The sequence below is a fragment of the Microtus ochrogaster genome, chromosome 1, assembly GCF_000317375.1.
Source record: "Microtus ochrogaster isolate Prairie Vole_2 chromosome 1, MicOch1.0, whole genome shotgun sequence".
NCBI classification, from domain to species: Eukaryota; Metazoa; Chordata; class Mammalia; order Rodentia; family Cricetidae; genus Microtus; species Microtus ochrogaster.
The window spans coordinates 47,096,932-47,113,513 of NC_022009.1; the positions used below are offsets into that span (position 1 = coordinate 47,096,932).

General features: G+C 44.0%; 1 protein-coding gene and 1 non-coding gene across 3 annotated transcripts; both read left to right on the plus strand.

The window, feature by feature from the left end:
* Nucleotides 1-3,411: 3,411 nt before the first annotated feature.
* Nucleotides 3,412-11,626, plus strand: Eif5 (eukaryotic translation initiation factor 5). 2 transcript variants are annotated; one of them, XM_005343573.2, is made up of 12 exons: nucleotides 3,412-3,509; nucleotides 3,622-3,815; nucleotides 4,609-4,888; nucleotides 5,005-5,086; nucleotides 5,339-5,511; nucleotides 5,736-5,847; nucleotides 6,685-6,827; nucleotides 7,103-7,261; nucleotides 8,244-8,405; nucleotides 8,645-8,809; nucleotides 9,087-9,221; nucleotides 9,669-11,626. In XM_005343573.2, the coding sequence occupies exons 3-12, from the start codon at nucleotides 4,817-4,819 to the stop codon at nucleotides 9,756-9,758; spliced, it is 1,293 nt and encodes a 430-aa protein (XP_005343630.1). In that variant the 5' UTR covers nucleotides 3,412-3,509; nucleotides 3,622-3,815; nucleotides 4,609-4,816; the 3' UTR covers nucleotides 9,759-11,626. The 2 variants fall into 2 exon arrangements, with proteins under 2 accessions (XP_005343630.1, XP_005343631.1); XM_005343574.3 differs by lacking the exons at nucleotides 3,412-3,509; nucleotides 3,622-3,815 and adding an exon at nucleotides 4,285-4,373.
* On the plus strand, nucleotides 6,230-6,355 carry LOC113456885. Its single transcript, XR_003377615.1, has one exon. It is a non-coding gene; the product is annotated as a small nucleolar RNA SNORA28 (small nucleolar RNA).
* Nucleotides 11,627-16,582: the final 4,956 nt, after the last annotated feature.

Genomic DNA, 16,582 nt, shown 5'->3' on the forward strand with positions numbered 1-16,582 from the left:
TCATAAGTCAAAGAGGCAGGTGGATCTCTATGAGTTCCAGACCAAGCAGGGCTTCATAGTGAGATGCTGTCTCAAAATAAATAAGAAATAAAACATTCAACACATATATACTAAGTTGTCACATGATGAATGATGGTAGGAAAATACTAGAAGCCTTTGCCAGAATCAAACCATTGTTTCTATAAGAGCAGTAAGTTTGTATTTACAGTAAAAATACTGCGCCTCATAAGTCACGATGCTTTTAAATCTGGGCAGAGGTGACTCGGGAAGTTTTGTTGGCATTGCATGGTGTGACAGTGTGTGAGAGAATGTGCATATGTCAAGTTCGCAACCAAGGCTGCAATGAAGATGTGCACTGCGCCAGGGCAAGTGTTGTAGAAACACTTTCAGGTCACTACACGTTGGATTTTGAATTCATTTTTGGTCATTTAGCGATCAGTGCCTTTTATTGTTGCCAAACTCTTCGTGCTCTTCACGCTGTTATGCTTGACATAACACGGGGGCTTAAAAAGCTGTGGTTTAGGGAACCGGCCCTTAAGGCAATCAAGGCTTCTGTACTTACCAGATACTACTCACTCCCTTCTGGCATCTCTGGCCGCCTGTTCTCTGTGCACACTGAGGTGACAGGCCAGTGTGCCAAAAGGAAAATGATGCTCGTGCCCTCAAGTTCCTCCTCAAGCAAGAGACAGCAACTGAAGTAACTGTGCAGCCTTAAAAGCTGAGAGACAGATGTCATAAAGAGGGGTGGAGCAGCTCACCAACCAGATGGCCCCTCAAAGCTGGCTCTACCTTAGTCTCCTCAATGGCTTACTACTCAGAAACACAAAGTTCTAGTCCAGGAAGAGTTTATTGTAGCTCAGGGAACGAATTCTGACTGACCAGACGCAGAGACACCAATGTCTAAACAATCAGCCAGCCAGTTTGCTCATTTACTTCCTCGGCAACTATTCATGTCAGCTACCTGGTGCCAAAATGCACAACCCCTGGACAAGGATTTCATAAGCACCAAGTGTACACTATTTAACAAACTGTGAGTACCTGACTAAAGAAACAACAGCCAAATGAGGTGGGGACGGAAACGGCAGGGGAAATTATGCAACAAGCTTGGCATCAAACAAGCCGGAGTTCAAAAGCCGTCCACCGTGTATTAGAGAGCTGCCGTCGCTTATAAAGTGTGTGTCTAACAACACCTCCTTACCAGATCAGTAGTCTATTAAGTGGAGTTACCTACAGACTGCCTAGTTATAGCTTTGTATTAATTGGGAGGGGTATGCCATATGCTGACCTCGGGAGGCTCTGGGATCCCACAGAACTAGCACTAAAGCTAGTTCTGCAAACTACTAGGAATACAGTTTTGGAAAAGCAGCTTCACACCCCCCACACACTCCAATTTTCTCATTTGTAAAATGGTAATAAAAATTCTTCAATGTATTCAAAGTCTAATCAAAGTTATAGCACATGATAAACATTTGATAAATGGTGTCATCAAGAGTACTTTTTAGCTGGGTGTGCTAATTGCCTATCTGTAATTCCCCTACCAGGAAAGTTGAGGCAGTGAGTCTAGGGTCACTGGGTTATATGGTGAGAGGGCATAAGATTTAAGAGTTGTCCATAATAACACAGTAGTGTAGACACTAAAAACTAAAGTTAAAACTAGTGCAAGCTTTTTGTTTTTTGAGACAGGGTTTCTCTGTGCAGCCTTCGCTGTCCTAGAACTCACACTGTAGACAAGGCTAGCCTCCAACTCACAGAACTCCTTTTGCCTCTGTCTTCCCAATGCTGGATTTAAAGGCATGTGTCACGACTTCCCAGTAGCACAAACTTTTTTATTTTTATTTATTCATTTACTTGTTTATATGGCTGTCCTAGAACTCATAATGTAGACTAGAACAGCCTCTAACAGAGATCTATCTACTTCTGACTCAAGAGTGCTAGGATTAAAGGTGTCAGCATGTCAGGCCAATAAAAGTTTTTTTTAAAAAAAAATTACAGATCAGGCCATCAAACATACGGAAAAAGACTACTTTGTATAGTATTATCAAAAATACTTTTCTGAGGCAAGCCTCTTACCTCAGATTAGTTTCACATCCTTATTTTCGGAGAGTTTCTAAAATCATCATTTGGGTGCAGCCAAGCACAAACTCAATCTGTTTCAATACTGCTAAGTCATAATCCATAAAGTACTGTCTGGGATCTATCTTTCCACTTTAGCGAGGGGCTCGGTTTAAAAACTGTACAACCCAAAAAAAAAAAAAACTGTACGGCCATGTACCGAGAAATAAAAGCTCCTACGGAAAATGGCACACATCTTTCATTTCTGAATTGTGTCTTTATTCTGCCCCAATGGCACTGTCAATTTCTAAAGGGCTCTATAGGCCCTATAAGTCATAGAAAAATAACTTTGGTTTTGGGGAAAAAATTAGATCTTTCAGTTTTAACCTTAGAACAAAGGGCAGCCCCCTCTTCTATAACACTACTGTTTCTCCCCATTCAGGAAACCACACAGCTGCTAAGCCAGGCTGCTGCTCTCAGAAGCTTCAAGAAGTTCGAACAAGGCTCTGGTCAATCTCAGGTATTTCTATACAGTTTTAATTAAGACTCTGGTATGATTCTAAGTCTCAATAGAAACTTTTAACAAAAACCGAAGTCTGTAAACACTGGGGGAGTTTCTACAGAAAAAGTCGGGGCACCCCCCCGCTCCGAACAGAAATTGTTAGTAAGTACAGCCTGTGGCCTCATTAGGTACACCTGCCCGGGGCCACGGCTCACCAGCCAGGAATCGACTTTCCAAGCTGGGTTGGGCTGGACAGAGTGGCCCTACGTGGCAGCTGAGCACCGGGGAAGGGATGGTCAAACTCCGAGGCACAGCCAGACCTTCCTGGGGTCGAGACCACAACACGACGCACTTTCGGGGGCCCAAGTTACACACAAAAGGTAGCGTTTCCACCGTGGGAAAGCCCAGAGCCACGAACGCAGAGTGTCCGCCAGTCAAGCGGCCTTGCTTCCTGAGCTCGGAGGCACCAAACGGGATGACAGACCCGGGCCAGGTAGTGGGGAGGAGCAGCCGGAGCTGGACTCTGTGGGGCGCTCGACGCGGTCAGGGCGAGCATTAAGGTCCCGCGTGGCCAGAAACCAAGCACCGCCGCAGCACAGCTCGGCACCGCCCCGCGGGCGGACTAGGCAGCCGCCATGTTGCCTGGGCGCCCAAACTCACAGCGGAGCGCAGCTATCGCGAGACCGTGAAGGCCTCTGGGAAGGACAGAGGGGGGGGAAGGGAGGGAAAGGAAACAGGGGTAAGCGGGAGGCGGGCCGAGCCCACGAGTGAAGCCCCAGGAAGTGGAGGGCGGGGAAAGGTGCGATTGAAGCGCAGGCAAGCCAATGGCAAACGAACTCGGGTGGGCCTGCGGCCAATGAACAGTTGCGGCCCGCTACAGGGGGAGGGACCCGGGGCCGAAGGTAGCTTGAGCGCGGCGGCGGCGTTGTTCAGTCAGAGCGAGAACATTCCAGAGGTGAGTCCGCGGGGGGCGGTGGCCCGAGCCCCTGCCCAGCGCTCCCGCCCCTCCACCCCCGGGCCGCCGGCGGGGGCAGGCCGCCTGCGGCTCACAGCCGTGTCCCCGCCAGGTCGCCAGGCTCGGCGCTGCTGGTGTGGACGCGGACGTCGCTGGGACAGCCCCTCCCGCTGCTCGGCGGCGGCACCTGCCCAGCCGCCCCTCCGCTCGCCGCCCGCCCCGCCACTCCGGACCCGGTTTCCAGCGCCTCTTCCTCCCAGTCCCGGGCGAGCCGCGTTGGGTTTATGTCTTTATTTGACGAAAACGGTGAGTCGCGGGCGGCGGGCCATGGCGGCGGCAAGATGGCGGCGCGGCCGCGTGACCCGCCGCGCGTGTGGCGCAGTTTGGGGGGGGCCGGTGTGTGCGGGAGCGCGCGCGAGCGAGCGCGCGTGCCGGCGCCGGGCTGAGTCAGGGCCGGGGCGCGTTTGTGACTCACGGAGGCCGCGCCTCCGCCCCGCCGGAAGACGGAGGTCGGGCGTTCGACGCTCGCTGTCGCGTAGCCATGGGGACGAGGGCGAAGGTCGGCCGTGCGCCGAGGGAGCGAGCGAAGGGCGCGGCCGCGGTCCGCGTGCTCCGACGGAGGCAATGGCGCCTGGCCGCGCCGCCCTGAAGTCGGCCGGAGTGGCCGAAGCCGCAGCTTAGCGGCTGGCAGGGCCGGCGCGACGATTCCCGTTTTCCAACGATGGCAACCGGGGGAGGCGCGATGGGAGAAGTTGTCCGCTCCCGGGCGTGAGCTGGGGGAGGAGAAGGCCCGGACCCCTTCTCGACAGTTACAGCACGGTCGCTCGCCGGCGGTCTCCGGTGACAAACTCCCTGCAGCCGAGGGTCTGCGCTGTTAACTTCCTTCGGGATTTCCCAGCCCCAGTCCCAGCTCTTGTCAAGATGGTGGCCTCCCAGGTTCCTCGAGTTGAGCTCGGTTAGACGGGGGTGTCAGCTCTTGTCCCACGTGAACTCGGGCTCTTTGGGCCAGGGGTGCTCTAGGACGAGAAGTTCCCCCGACGGCAGTGGTACTGTACTGAACCTGTGGCATGTTTGTGTGTTGTCTGCTTTTCTCTTCCAGAGCTGTTGCGCAGCCATTGGTACCTGTATTGGGGAAACATAGCATACAAGCAAGAAGCTTACAGCCTCAGTGGCGAAAATTTTTTCATGTCAGAGACCGAGAACTCTTGCAGTCGTTTATCTCATCCCTTCTTCTCCAGACAGAAGATACCAAAAAGTTGCAATCAAAGATCTGTTCATCTTATTGATAAAGTCACTAATAAGCCAAAATGTCTGTCAACGTCAACCGCAGCGTGTCAGACCAGTTCTATCGCTACAAGATGCCCCGTCTGATTGCCAAGGTATACTGATCTTCATTTTAGTAGGAAGTTGGTCCATGCGTTCGTTCTTCATAGGATTTAAAAGATTGCTTGTTACGGGGAAGACAGTGCAAAATTGAAATTCTTATTTCCTTTAGGTTGAGGGCAAAGGAAATGGAATCAAGACAGTTATAGTCAACATGGTTGACGTTGCAAAGGCGCTTAATCGGCCTCCAACGTGTAAGTAAAGCTTGGAGAAGCCTGAAAAGGTATATTATGGATATAGTCTTGACAGTGTTTGAGCTGTATGCTTTTTTCTCGGTCATGTGTTAGCAAATGTGGAACTTTGCACCTACTTGATTGGGTGTCATTAAACCACCCTGGCTGTTTGTCAGTGGCCCTGTAATTTTTAGGAATAGTGAGTTCTGTGTAGATTTTTGTGTGAAGCCAGTGATTTAGGTAACTAAAATGAAACGTCTTGTCTTCCTATAGATCCCACCAAATATTTTGGTTGTGAGCTGGGAGCACAGACCCAGTTTGATGTTAAGAATGACCGCTACATTGTCAATGGATCTCATGAGGCGAATAAGCTGCAAGACATGTTGGATGGATTCATTAAAAAATTTGTTCTTTGTCCTGAGTGTGAGAATCCTGAAACAGATTTGGTGAGTGAGTGCCTTTAAGGTCTTAGTTAGTTATGTATGTACTCTTCTAGTGCTATGTATGTGATTACCAGGCTTGTTAGAAAATAACATTTTGTTAAAATTAGACTTCCATGAAGAAAATTTGTGTTAAACTAGAGTTTTAGATGTTTTATAACGTTATATAAATTCACATATAGTTTGTATCTTTCACGATACATGACACTTGTTTTTACTTTTCTTGGCAGCATGTCAATCCAAAGAAGCAAACAATAGGTAATTCTTGTAAAGCCTGTGGGTACCGAGGCATGCTTGACACACATCATAAACTCTGTACGTTCATTCTCAAAAACCCACCTGGTAAGTCTTTTTAGCAAGTTGACAGTTGAACTATAAGATGGAAGGTTTTTATTGCAGTATAAGTATATACAGTATAGGAACTTTTTTAGTCTTTGGACTTTGACTTTTTTGTTTTGTTTTGTTTTGAGACAGGGTTTCTTTGTATGTCCCTTGCTGTCCTCTAACCCACTTTTTAAACCAGGCAGGCCTCAAACTTAGAGATCTTCCTGCTTCTGGCTCAGGACTTTGAGATTTTAACTGTCTATAAGACATTATTGAAAAAATGTGTTTTATGTAACAGTATAAGTGCAAAGATTAGTAAAAGATTATAATGGAAACCCATCAAAAGATCTACTGTTCTGGAAACAAGGTCTCATTAAGCTACAGTGGCTTAGAGCATTGCAAGCAACACTCTGTGGCAGATGAACACAACTATCTGACACAATTTGAGCTTGCTATAGCAAAATAGTCTAACCTATTCCGGTGTTCTCTTCACCATGAGACAAGCCGTTATATAGACTCAAACAAACTATTTTAAATTGTTGAATGGTCAGGTTTTTTTGTGTGCATGTATGACTGTGTACCACATGAGTACAATGCCCTAGAGGCCTGAAGAAGACATTGGATCCCCTGGAACTGGAGTTTTGGGTGGTTATGAAACACCATATGGGTGCTGGGAATCGAACTTAGGTCTCCAACAAGTGCTCTGCACCACCGTGCCATCTCTCCAGCCCTCCCTTCAGATTTCTAAGTTTTGTTGTGTTGATTTTACTGAGGAAAGTTGTGATAGAGGGTAGGATTTAAATCTGGTAATCATACATAAACTATAGGACTAAGTTGACTTTTGTTTCCCTGTAGAGAATAGTGACAGTGGTACAGGAAAGAAAGAAAAGGAAAAGAAAAATAGAAAGGGCAAGGACAAGGAAAATGGCTCCGTATCCAGCAGTGAGACACCACCACCTCCACCACCAAATGAAATTAGTCCTCCTCCACACGCCGAGGTGAGTGTAGGGCACTTAAAATTGTGTTAAAAACCTGCTGTTTGGTTGAAATAACCAAAAAGTTTGATTTACTAATGTAGTGCACTCTAATATTGGTACTTAAGTTGAGCTAAACTGAATATATTTTGAACCTGCTTAGCATTTTTGTTGTTGTTTACAGTAATGTGGAAGATAGAGGCTCTGGGCTGATAAAACATGGTCTGTGGGCAAAGGGGCTTGATCATGTTAATATGACTAATACCACTATTTAGAGGTCTTTGTTTTTGTTTAACCAGGAAGAGGAGGAGGATGATGATTGGGGGGAGGATACAACTGAGGAGGCTCAGAGGCGCAGAATGGATGAAATCAGTGATCATGCAAAAGTTCTGACACTCAGTGACGATTTGGAAAGAACTGTAGAAGAGCGTGTTAACATCCTGTTTGATTTTGTTAAGGTAAATTTGTTTGATCTACAAATACACACATCACGTAGCCTTTGGCCTTTCAAATGTTTGTTGTGTTTATATAATTGGTTAACGTTTTCTCTGATATCTTTGGATTTTGGTTGTGTATGTGTTTGATTGTTTTTTTTGAGACAGGGTTTCTCTGTAGCTTTGGAGCCTGTCCTGGAACTAGGTCTTGTGAACCAGGTTGGCCTCCAACTCAGAGATCCTCCTGCCTCCACCTCCCAGCTTTTGTTTTGAAGACTGGTTCTCTTTAGCCCTTGCTGTCCTGTAATTCGTGGAGACCAGAGGGCTCACAGATCTTCTAATCCCTGCTGGGATTAAAATGTGTGTTACCATACCCTTCCCTTTGTTTTTTGTTGTTGTTTTGGTTGTGGGTTTTTTTTAATTCGTTTTTATTTGTGTGGGGTTTTTTTTTGTTTGTTTTTAATGGGCAGTGGTTTGGTCATTCCCACCTTCCCCATATATGGTTTTTCTGTGTGTAGCATTGGCTCTCCTGAAATTTGCTCTGTAGAGCAGGCTAGCTTTGACCTCAGATCCACCTGCCTTTGCTCCCAGGTGCTGGGATTAAAGGTGTGTGCCACTATCAGCCGGCCCTTTGTGCGTGTGTGTTAATGATTTTTTTATTTAATATGTAGTGGTGTTTTGCCTATATATATACTCAGTGTGAGGGTGTTAGAGCCCCTGGAACTGGAGTAACAGATAGTTCTGAGCCACCATTTGGGTGCTTGAAATTGAACCCACGTCCTCAACAGCAGCCCGTGCTCTTAATCACTAAGCCATCATCCCCCTACACCCCCACACACACCATGGCTTGTATTTTTCTTATTTGCTTATTTAAGAAACATACTAAAGGAAGTACAGTGAGTATAATTGCATAAATTGGGTAGAAATCCTGGAGGAGGAAGATTGTTCTCTCTAGTATAGCAAAAAAAATGCCTATACTTAATTGATTTGCTTTTTTTATTTCCAGAAAAAGAAAGAAGAGGGCATTATTGATTCATCTGATAAAGAAATTGTTGCTGAGGCAGAAAGACTGGATGTAAAAGCCATGGGTCCTCTCGTTTTGACTGAAGTTCTCTTTAATGAGAAGATAAGAGAGCAGATCAAGAAATACAGGCGCCATTTCTTAAGAGTAAGAGACCTTTTGGGGGTTTTAAGTCAGGATTGTGACCTTAGACTGTGACTTTAGACCGCTTCTGCCCACTGTATGGTTGTCCTGAAAGTGGGTGTGGGAGCACCTGCAAATGGTAAGAGTATCTGTGCATGATCTTTTCTAAGCCACTCTTACATGTGCAATGCATTAAGAAAATGAATGTTTAATTACTGAATTATCTTAGAGCAGGGATGATTGTTGATGCTGTCTACTTGCAGTTTTGTCATAACAACAAAAAGGCTCAGCGGTACCTTCTTCATGGTTTGGAATGTGTGGTAGCAATGCATCAAGCTCAGCTGATCTCCAAGATTCCACATATCTTGAAGGAGATGTATGATGCAGACCTTTTAGAAGAAGAGGTTATCATCAGCTGGTCGGAAAAGGTGGGGAGCCCTTGTGAAGTTTCAGAAGCATCAAAACAGCTGGTGGGGTGGGTAATGAAGAAGTAATTGTTAGACTCTTGTATACATTGTTGAATTCCTATGTTAATCTGATGGAATTTTTGAGTTAAGGCAGCAGGAATTGTTTAATATATATATTATATATATATACACACTGTTGAAAATTAGGGTATGACCCAGTCCCTTTAAATAGCTTATTGTACAAGTAATAAAAGTATATTTTCAAGTCTTCACTGAGGAAAGTTTTGAACTTTTTTAGGCCTCTAAGAAATATGTCTCAAAAGAACTTGCCAAAGAGATTCGTGTCAAAGCAGAACCATTTATTAAATGGTTGAAGGAAGCAGAGGAAGAATCTTCTGGTGGTGAGGAAGAAGATGAAGATGAAAATATTGAGGTAAAAGCTAAGGAACATTACTTGGTTGGCAATGAATGTTGGAGGGTTTTTTTTTTTTATGTTTCCCTCTATATAGCCCTCCCTGGTTAGCCTCAAACTGGTTCAAGTGTAGTTCCAAATTTCAGATTAAAGATAAAGTCTAACCAGCTATAATCTATTAAGATAAACAAATACAGAAAGACATGGGCACATACCTTTAATCCTAGCACTCAGAAGGCAGAGGATCTCCTGAGTTCCAAGACAGCTAGAGGCTATGCTAAGAAGCCCTGTCTCTCAAAACTCCAAAATGGAAGAGGAAATGCCATGAATCTGAAGGGGGTTCTTGGGAAAGTAAGGAAAGGGAAAATACTGTCATAACCTCAAAAAATTAAAAACCAATGGTAGAACTAGGAGTGGTTGCTCCGTGTTGTGTCTATGTTTAATTGATGAAATGATTTATCTTAACAGGTGGTATATTCGAAGACTGCCAGTGTACCAAAAGTTGAAACTGTGAAGTCTGACAACAAGGATGATGACATTGATATTGATGCCATTTAAAAGGATGGATACAACTTAGCTTAACAGTGTAATGCTGCAAATTTTTCTCCATTATCAGCCAGAAGTGCAACATGTATGTGCAAAAGCTAAAATGGCTTAACATCATGCTACACTTGATACTAAAAAGCTATTACTGTGAGTGGTCTATAATTAAGCCCAATGAGACATCTAGGGAGTCCATACATAACAGTGAACAGTTGTAGTTTGCTTATTTATAGCATGTTTCTTTTGGAAAAACTAGTGGTGGACACATTTGGATCACATACAGTTATAAAAAAAATAAAGATTTGATTTTGGTCATTCTTCAGACTTTGGGCTCTGAATGGCTTATACTGAAGTGATTGGCTACTTTTAGGATGTTACACCGCTTATTAAGGTCCTTGAGCCTGGTAGATTGTAGGTGCTGAAACTTGGAGAATGTAAACAATTGTAATGATCTTACTCAGCCATTAAGAAATGGAGTGTTTTAAAAGTTGTGTCTCCAGTCCCCATCTGTTCAGATTGGAAACTGACAATTTTTGTCATCCTAAGGGAGGCTGATGAATAAATGACAGTATGACATCTTCATGAGCAGTAAAGACCTGCGTGTCCTATGGTTTTAAGAGCAAGTTTTGAAATTTGGAGTTGTGGTTTTTCAGTTTGTGTACACTCACCCCAAATTGTAATCTTTGGAGTCATGTGCATTGCACGTTGGATGAGCCAGGGAAATAATTAACAAGTATTTTGTGTGTTATTTAGTGGTTGCTTTGTACTGAGAGAAAAGCCTTGAGGTATGATTAAATCGTAAACTCTGATTCTATTTGGGAGAAACAGGAAAAGGTGCACTTAATCTCTAGCTGAAACAGCATAATTTTTCAGCTTTTACCCTTAAATTATAATTTCAGGATGTTTAGACATACTGTATCTTGTGTTTGATGTGTTCTCCCCTTGCCCCCAATATTATGGCTTATTCTTCAATGCCTTTTAATTTGGATATAATAGCTTGTACTTTAGATTTTGGTTGCTGTCTTGCCAAAATAAGTGTTATTGTGTTTCAAGCTTGATCCCCCTCCCCCTAATTGTCTTATTTAAAGAGAAAGTTAAAATACTTCTGAGTCATAGCCTGTATTTTGGTGTGAGACTTGGGATATTTTTTACTTCATGTTGATATAGCTGGGCACCTGAGAGTGGGTACATTTGCTAGGGCCTGACCAGCCCGTTCAGAGCCTTGAACTACACAGAAGTGAATTTCTGCTATCTGGTGTAAATTCCATCTGGGTTCCTGATTGTGTTTGCATACTTGTCTTCAACATTAAAAACTAGTTAGCATATACTTCCACAAGTGCATTCTGGGAGCTAACCCATGTGGTTAATTTGTGTGGCATACTAGCTTATATGTTATACTTAACATTGTTTAGATTTTTACCTTGTATCATCCATCTCACAGATTATAAAACTTTGATAAATGTATGTAAAGTTTTTGCATTGAAGTGATACAAATAATTTGGTAAAATTAAAACCTTGAGTCTGCTGAGCATGGAATGGGAGCCATATACCTGGAATGGATACTAACAAGGAAATGTGCAGTGTCACACCAAAGAAGCATTTGCAAACTCCCAGGTTTCAGATTCTTTGTTGCATGGCCTCCCATCCATTTGTTACCATTTTCTGAGATTGTGGAGTAGATCAGCACGTTGAGCCTCAGGCTGTTAGAGTCAGGTCTTCTCAATACTTGGAAGGATCTTGGGCTTCAGCCACTGTTCTGTCAGGTGCCAAACCAGTGGGATTCAAATTCACACAACCTGGGTTCATTGCTCTATTGAGGTGTCCTAAAAAGTTTCCTGTTTCAAACAGCTACATTACTTGATTAAAACAATGTTAAAAGTAAATTTTGTCTCTGCTTTAATACTAAAATTAATCCATGTTTTTATTTTATGATTTAAAAAGCACTGAAAGCTATCCAGTATTATAGTACATGCTTTGGATTTGAGTCTTGTATTCTGTCAGCCCTATGTGTGAAAACAGGTTGATCATTTTATAAAAATCTTTTAATACCATGTTTACTAGGGAATTCAAACTCCATTAATTCTAGCCTGTCCTTGGTTCCTTGTACATTTTACTCCTTAAGTAAGGCCTAGGGTGTGGGGACAGAAACTGACTTTGATCTCTTTTGCTTTGACCTCCCAAGTGTTAAGATGAAGACAGGCATGTATGTGTGTTAACCATGCCCACCCTCACTCTGCATGGGCATGCATGCCATATTACACAAACAGAACAGGGTATGAGTTATGGAAGTCTCTTCATGTGAGTCCCAGAGGTCCAACTCTAGTTGGACTTGGCAGCTGACTCTCAGCTACCTCATCAGCTTCCTGTATTAGTAACAATTCCACTGAGATGGAATAGCATAGGTAAATGATTAGTCAGAGTTCTCATTTCCCCATTGGCATCAGAATCTGCTTTGAAGTCTTAAACTTGGAGCTAATGCCCACCCATGGTAGTGATTTAGACTTTTCTTGGCCCAAGCAAGAGTAGTTCCTGTAAGAACCTATTTTTCTGTGCATTGTGGCTGGACGTAGTAGGGCCTGGGTTTGTCTGATGCCAGTTGGTAAGGTATCTTGTGATTTCCCCCTTAGCCAAAAAATATTAGGCCTTAAGCCTAACCCACAACAGGGCCAGTGTTCTCTATCTGATGCATAACCCATGTGCAACCCTTGAAGCTCAGCTGGAGTGGCTTGGTGTGTATACACAAGTGTAGGTAAAACACCCATATACCTAAATAAAATTAAAAGTAAACCCATGGCCAGCTGTGGTGGCAGAGGCAGACCAGCCTGATTTATATGGTGCATTCCAGGACAGCCAAGGTTATTTTGAGTTCTTTCAGAAATGAAACTTCAGTTCCCAGACCTGAGTCACTTGTAATTCTAGTCCAGGGGATTTGATGCCCTCTGTACTCCTGTGCATAGACTCATTCACAAATACATTTTTTTTAACTTCAGGTATTATGCATGCCTTTAATCCCAACACTTGGCAGAAACAAATTTCTTAAGATTGGGACCCAACTGGTCTACAGGGCAGCCAGGGCTATTACCCAATGAAGTTTTTTGTTTTTTGTTTTTTTTTAAGATTTATTAATTTAAAAGACAGGAAAAAATTTCAGGCATGGTGACATGCTGATGAGTCTCTTAGAAGTTCAAGGCCCCCATGGTCTACATTGATCCTGTCTCAATTTTTTTAAAAAGCATTTAACATGTGCTTGGCAGTCTGGAACTGGAGTTACAGACAGGTGTGAGCTGCCATATGGGTGCTGGGAATTGAACCCGGGTCCTCTGGAAGAGCAGCCAGCGCTCTCAACCACTGGGCCATCTCTCCAGCCCCTTAATTTATATATATATATAAATTGAGTACGTGCAGGTGTCTGCTGTGAACGTTGACTGCTTCAGCTTCAAGCTACATTCTACAGAGAATTGCCTCTGCAGAACAGTGGCTATGACTGACACGGGATAGGGGTGCACATAAGTCCACTCAGCCTCAAGCTGGGACTAACTAAAATTGTCTTCGGCCTTTGTGAAGGCTATTCTTGGTTGTCAACTTTACTACACCCAGTCTACTAAAAACCAGGTAGCTGTGTATACATGAGGTGTTCGGTATTTTTGTTGTTTTTTTGTTTTTGAGACGATTTCTCTGTGTAACTTTGGAGCCTGTCCTGGAACTTGCTCTGAAGACCAGGCTGCTGGCCTTAGAAACTCAAGAGATCCACCTGCCTCCACCTCCTGAGTGCTAGGATTAAAGATGTGTGCCACTGCCACCACCTGGTGAGATTTTTTGGTTTTTTTTTGGGGGGGGGGGCGGAGGTCCAGACAGGGTTTTTCTGTGTAGCTTTGGAGCCAGTCCTGCCACTAACTCTATAGACCAGGCTGGCCTCGAACTCACTGAGATCTGTCTACATCCCGAGTGCTGGGATTAAAGGTGTGCACCACCATCACCCAGTTCTTTTGTTTTTCCAAAATTTATTATGTATAGTGTTCTGCCTGCACACAAGAGGGCACCAGATCTCATTATAAATGTGAGCCATGGTGTGGTTGCTGAGAATCGAATTCAGGACCACTGGAAAAGCAACCTGTGCTCTTAATATCTGAACCATCTCTCAAGCCCCGGTATTTTTTTCTTAATTAAATCATTTGAAGTGGGAAGACCCACTTCTCACCCAGATCTTTTGAGGTGGGAAAATCTACTTTTAATCTGGGCCACAGCTGCTGACAGCCTATATAAAGGACAGAAGAAAGAAAGCTTACTCTTTTTGCCTGCTTGCTTACACTGGCAAGTACTTCATTGACATCAGAGCCTACTTCAGGATTCTGGTATATCTGAAGAGCTATAGTCAGTCTTGTGGCCTAAACAGCTACTGGATTCTCGGATCTTCTGTTGGTAGATAACCAATTGTTGGATAACCAATTGTTGGACTAACTGGACCACAGCCTGTAAACCACTCTAATAAATTCCCTTTAAGCCAGTGGGGGTGGGGAGTGTTGCACAGCTTTAATGCTGGGAGGCAGAGGCAGGTGGATCTCTTGAGCTTGAAGCCAGCTGGTCTACACAACTAGTTTCAGGAAAGCCAGGGCTACACAAAGAAACCCTGTTTCAAAACTAAGTAATCCCCTTTATACACACACTCATTCTCTAAACTCTGTTCCTCTAGAGAGCCCTAATATAGCCCTTCTCCCCCACAGCTTTGTTTACATCCTCTCCTTGACCCCACCCTGCTTCCCTACCTCTGTCCTGAGCGCCAAATAATCAGTCCTGCTTGCTTGCAGGCTCTAGGGCTTTCAGAAGTGGTGTAGAGAAGCAGTGGCAGGTGGTGAGGACACTGCTCACCCATAGTTCCTTGGGAGAAGGCACCAGTATCCCCTTATTGTCTTCAGAGCTGTGCTGCTTCTGCTCTGTCATGAATCTCTAAGATACCCTACCCACCTGAGACAGCACACTGCTGCGCTGCGCTAAGGTGTCCCTTGGTTGGAGCTGTTGAGCAGGTGAGAAACGTCATTAGGCGTTCTCAGGAACATCCATGTTCACCGGTCTAATCATCTGAGGCCTGCTGAATTAAAGGTAAATTATTGTATCTGGCAACTCCTACCACTAGGAGGAAGTACAGCGCTGCTTCCTGGGCCTCATCAGTGTTTGGAGGTAGCAGATTCGGCATTTGGGAAGGAAGAGCCAATCCTACTGAGTGCCTGATCTACAAAAGAGTTCCAGGACAGCCAGAGCTACACACACAGAGAAACCCTATTTAAAAAAAAAACAAAAAAACAAAAAAACAAAAATAGCTGTGCGATGGTGGCACATGCCTTTTATCCCAGCACTTGGGAAGCAGAGAGATGGATGTCCGTGAGTTCGAGGTCAGCCTGTTCTGAAGGTCGAGTTCCAGGACAGTCGAAGTCGAGGCTACACAGAAAAAAAAAAAAAAAAAGAGAGAGACTCAAGTTAGCAGCTACCCCATCTGCTGTCCTTGTGATACCCTGTACCATCTAGAAAGCGCTTGCTCTCTGCGTTCATCGGACTTTTGAACGTCCTAGCTTCCACAATTAAGTGCTGTGAAACAAACACTTTTTTTTCAGGGTCTAATATAACCTAGCCTCAAGTACTGGAATTCTAGACTGTCACCGTGCCTATCTTAACACACTACTTTTTACTGTGGGGAAATCAGAGTGCGTTCTTGCTTCTACTACATGGGTCCCAGGAATTTAATCAGGCTGAGCCAACCCTATTCCTAATGGAATATCAACATTATATTTATTGATATATTAATGAGCATAATTATGATAATGTAACCATATACCAATAGTAATACAGTGAGCCAACATGACTGGCGCTCAAGGAGGTGACATGTGCCTATAACTTCAGTTGGTTGGAGGAGCCCAGGAACTTCAGACTGGCATGGGTACCATGTGAGACTTCAAATCAGGAAAGTAACAACAAAGCTGAGCATGGCGGTGGTGGCACACACATTTAGTACCAGCACTCAGGAGTTCAAGGACAGCCACAGCTGCATAAAAGAGACCCTGTCTCAAAAAATTAATTAAAAAATTCACAAAACTTAAAAAGTTATGTCAGACATAGTCACATACCTTTTATCACAGCACTAGAAGGCAGAGGCAGGCAGATCTCTGAGTTCAGGGCCAGCCTAATCTACATAGTGAGACACTGTCTCAAAAATTTAAAAAGGAAAATAATAAATAACTTTCAGGTCTCTTTAATTTTGTTTAATTGTACAAAAGTATCCTCTTTGTGCTTAATTTGTTTTGTTTTATTTGGGAGTTGAATATTAAGAAAATCTGGCCTTATAATGCCAATGTATAGATAGAAAAGGAAAGTAATATTTTAATAGCTTTACAAAAATATGAGTGTTCAGCCAGTGGTGGTGGCATACATCTTTAATCCCAGCACTTGGAAGGCAGAGGCAGACGAATCTCTGTGAGTTTGAGGCCAGCCTGGTCTACAAAATGAGTTCCAGGACAAGCTCCAAAGCTACAGAGAAACCCTATCTCAAAATAAATAAATAAACAAATATGAGTGTCCTCTGATGGTTAATCTCCACTGTCAACTTGATTAGATTTAGAATCACCTAGGAGACACGTCTCTGAAAGTGTCTATGCATTTCAAGAGTACTCATACTCACGTGTACATACCCACCCTGGTACTCACAGTTGTGCAAGTACCCACACAGACACACACATCTATACACATTTAAAAAGAAATCTTCAGCCGGGCGGTGGTGGGTGGCGCACGCCTTTAATCCCAGCACTCGGGAGGCAGAGGCAGGCGGATCTCTGTGAGTTCGAGACCAGCCT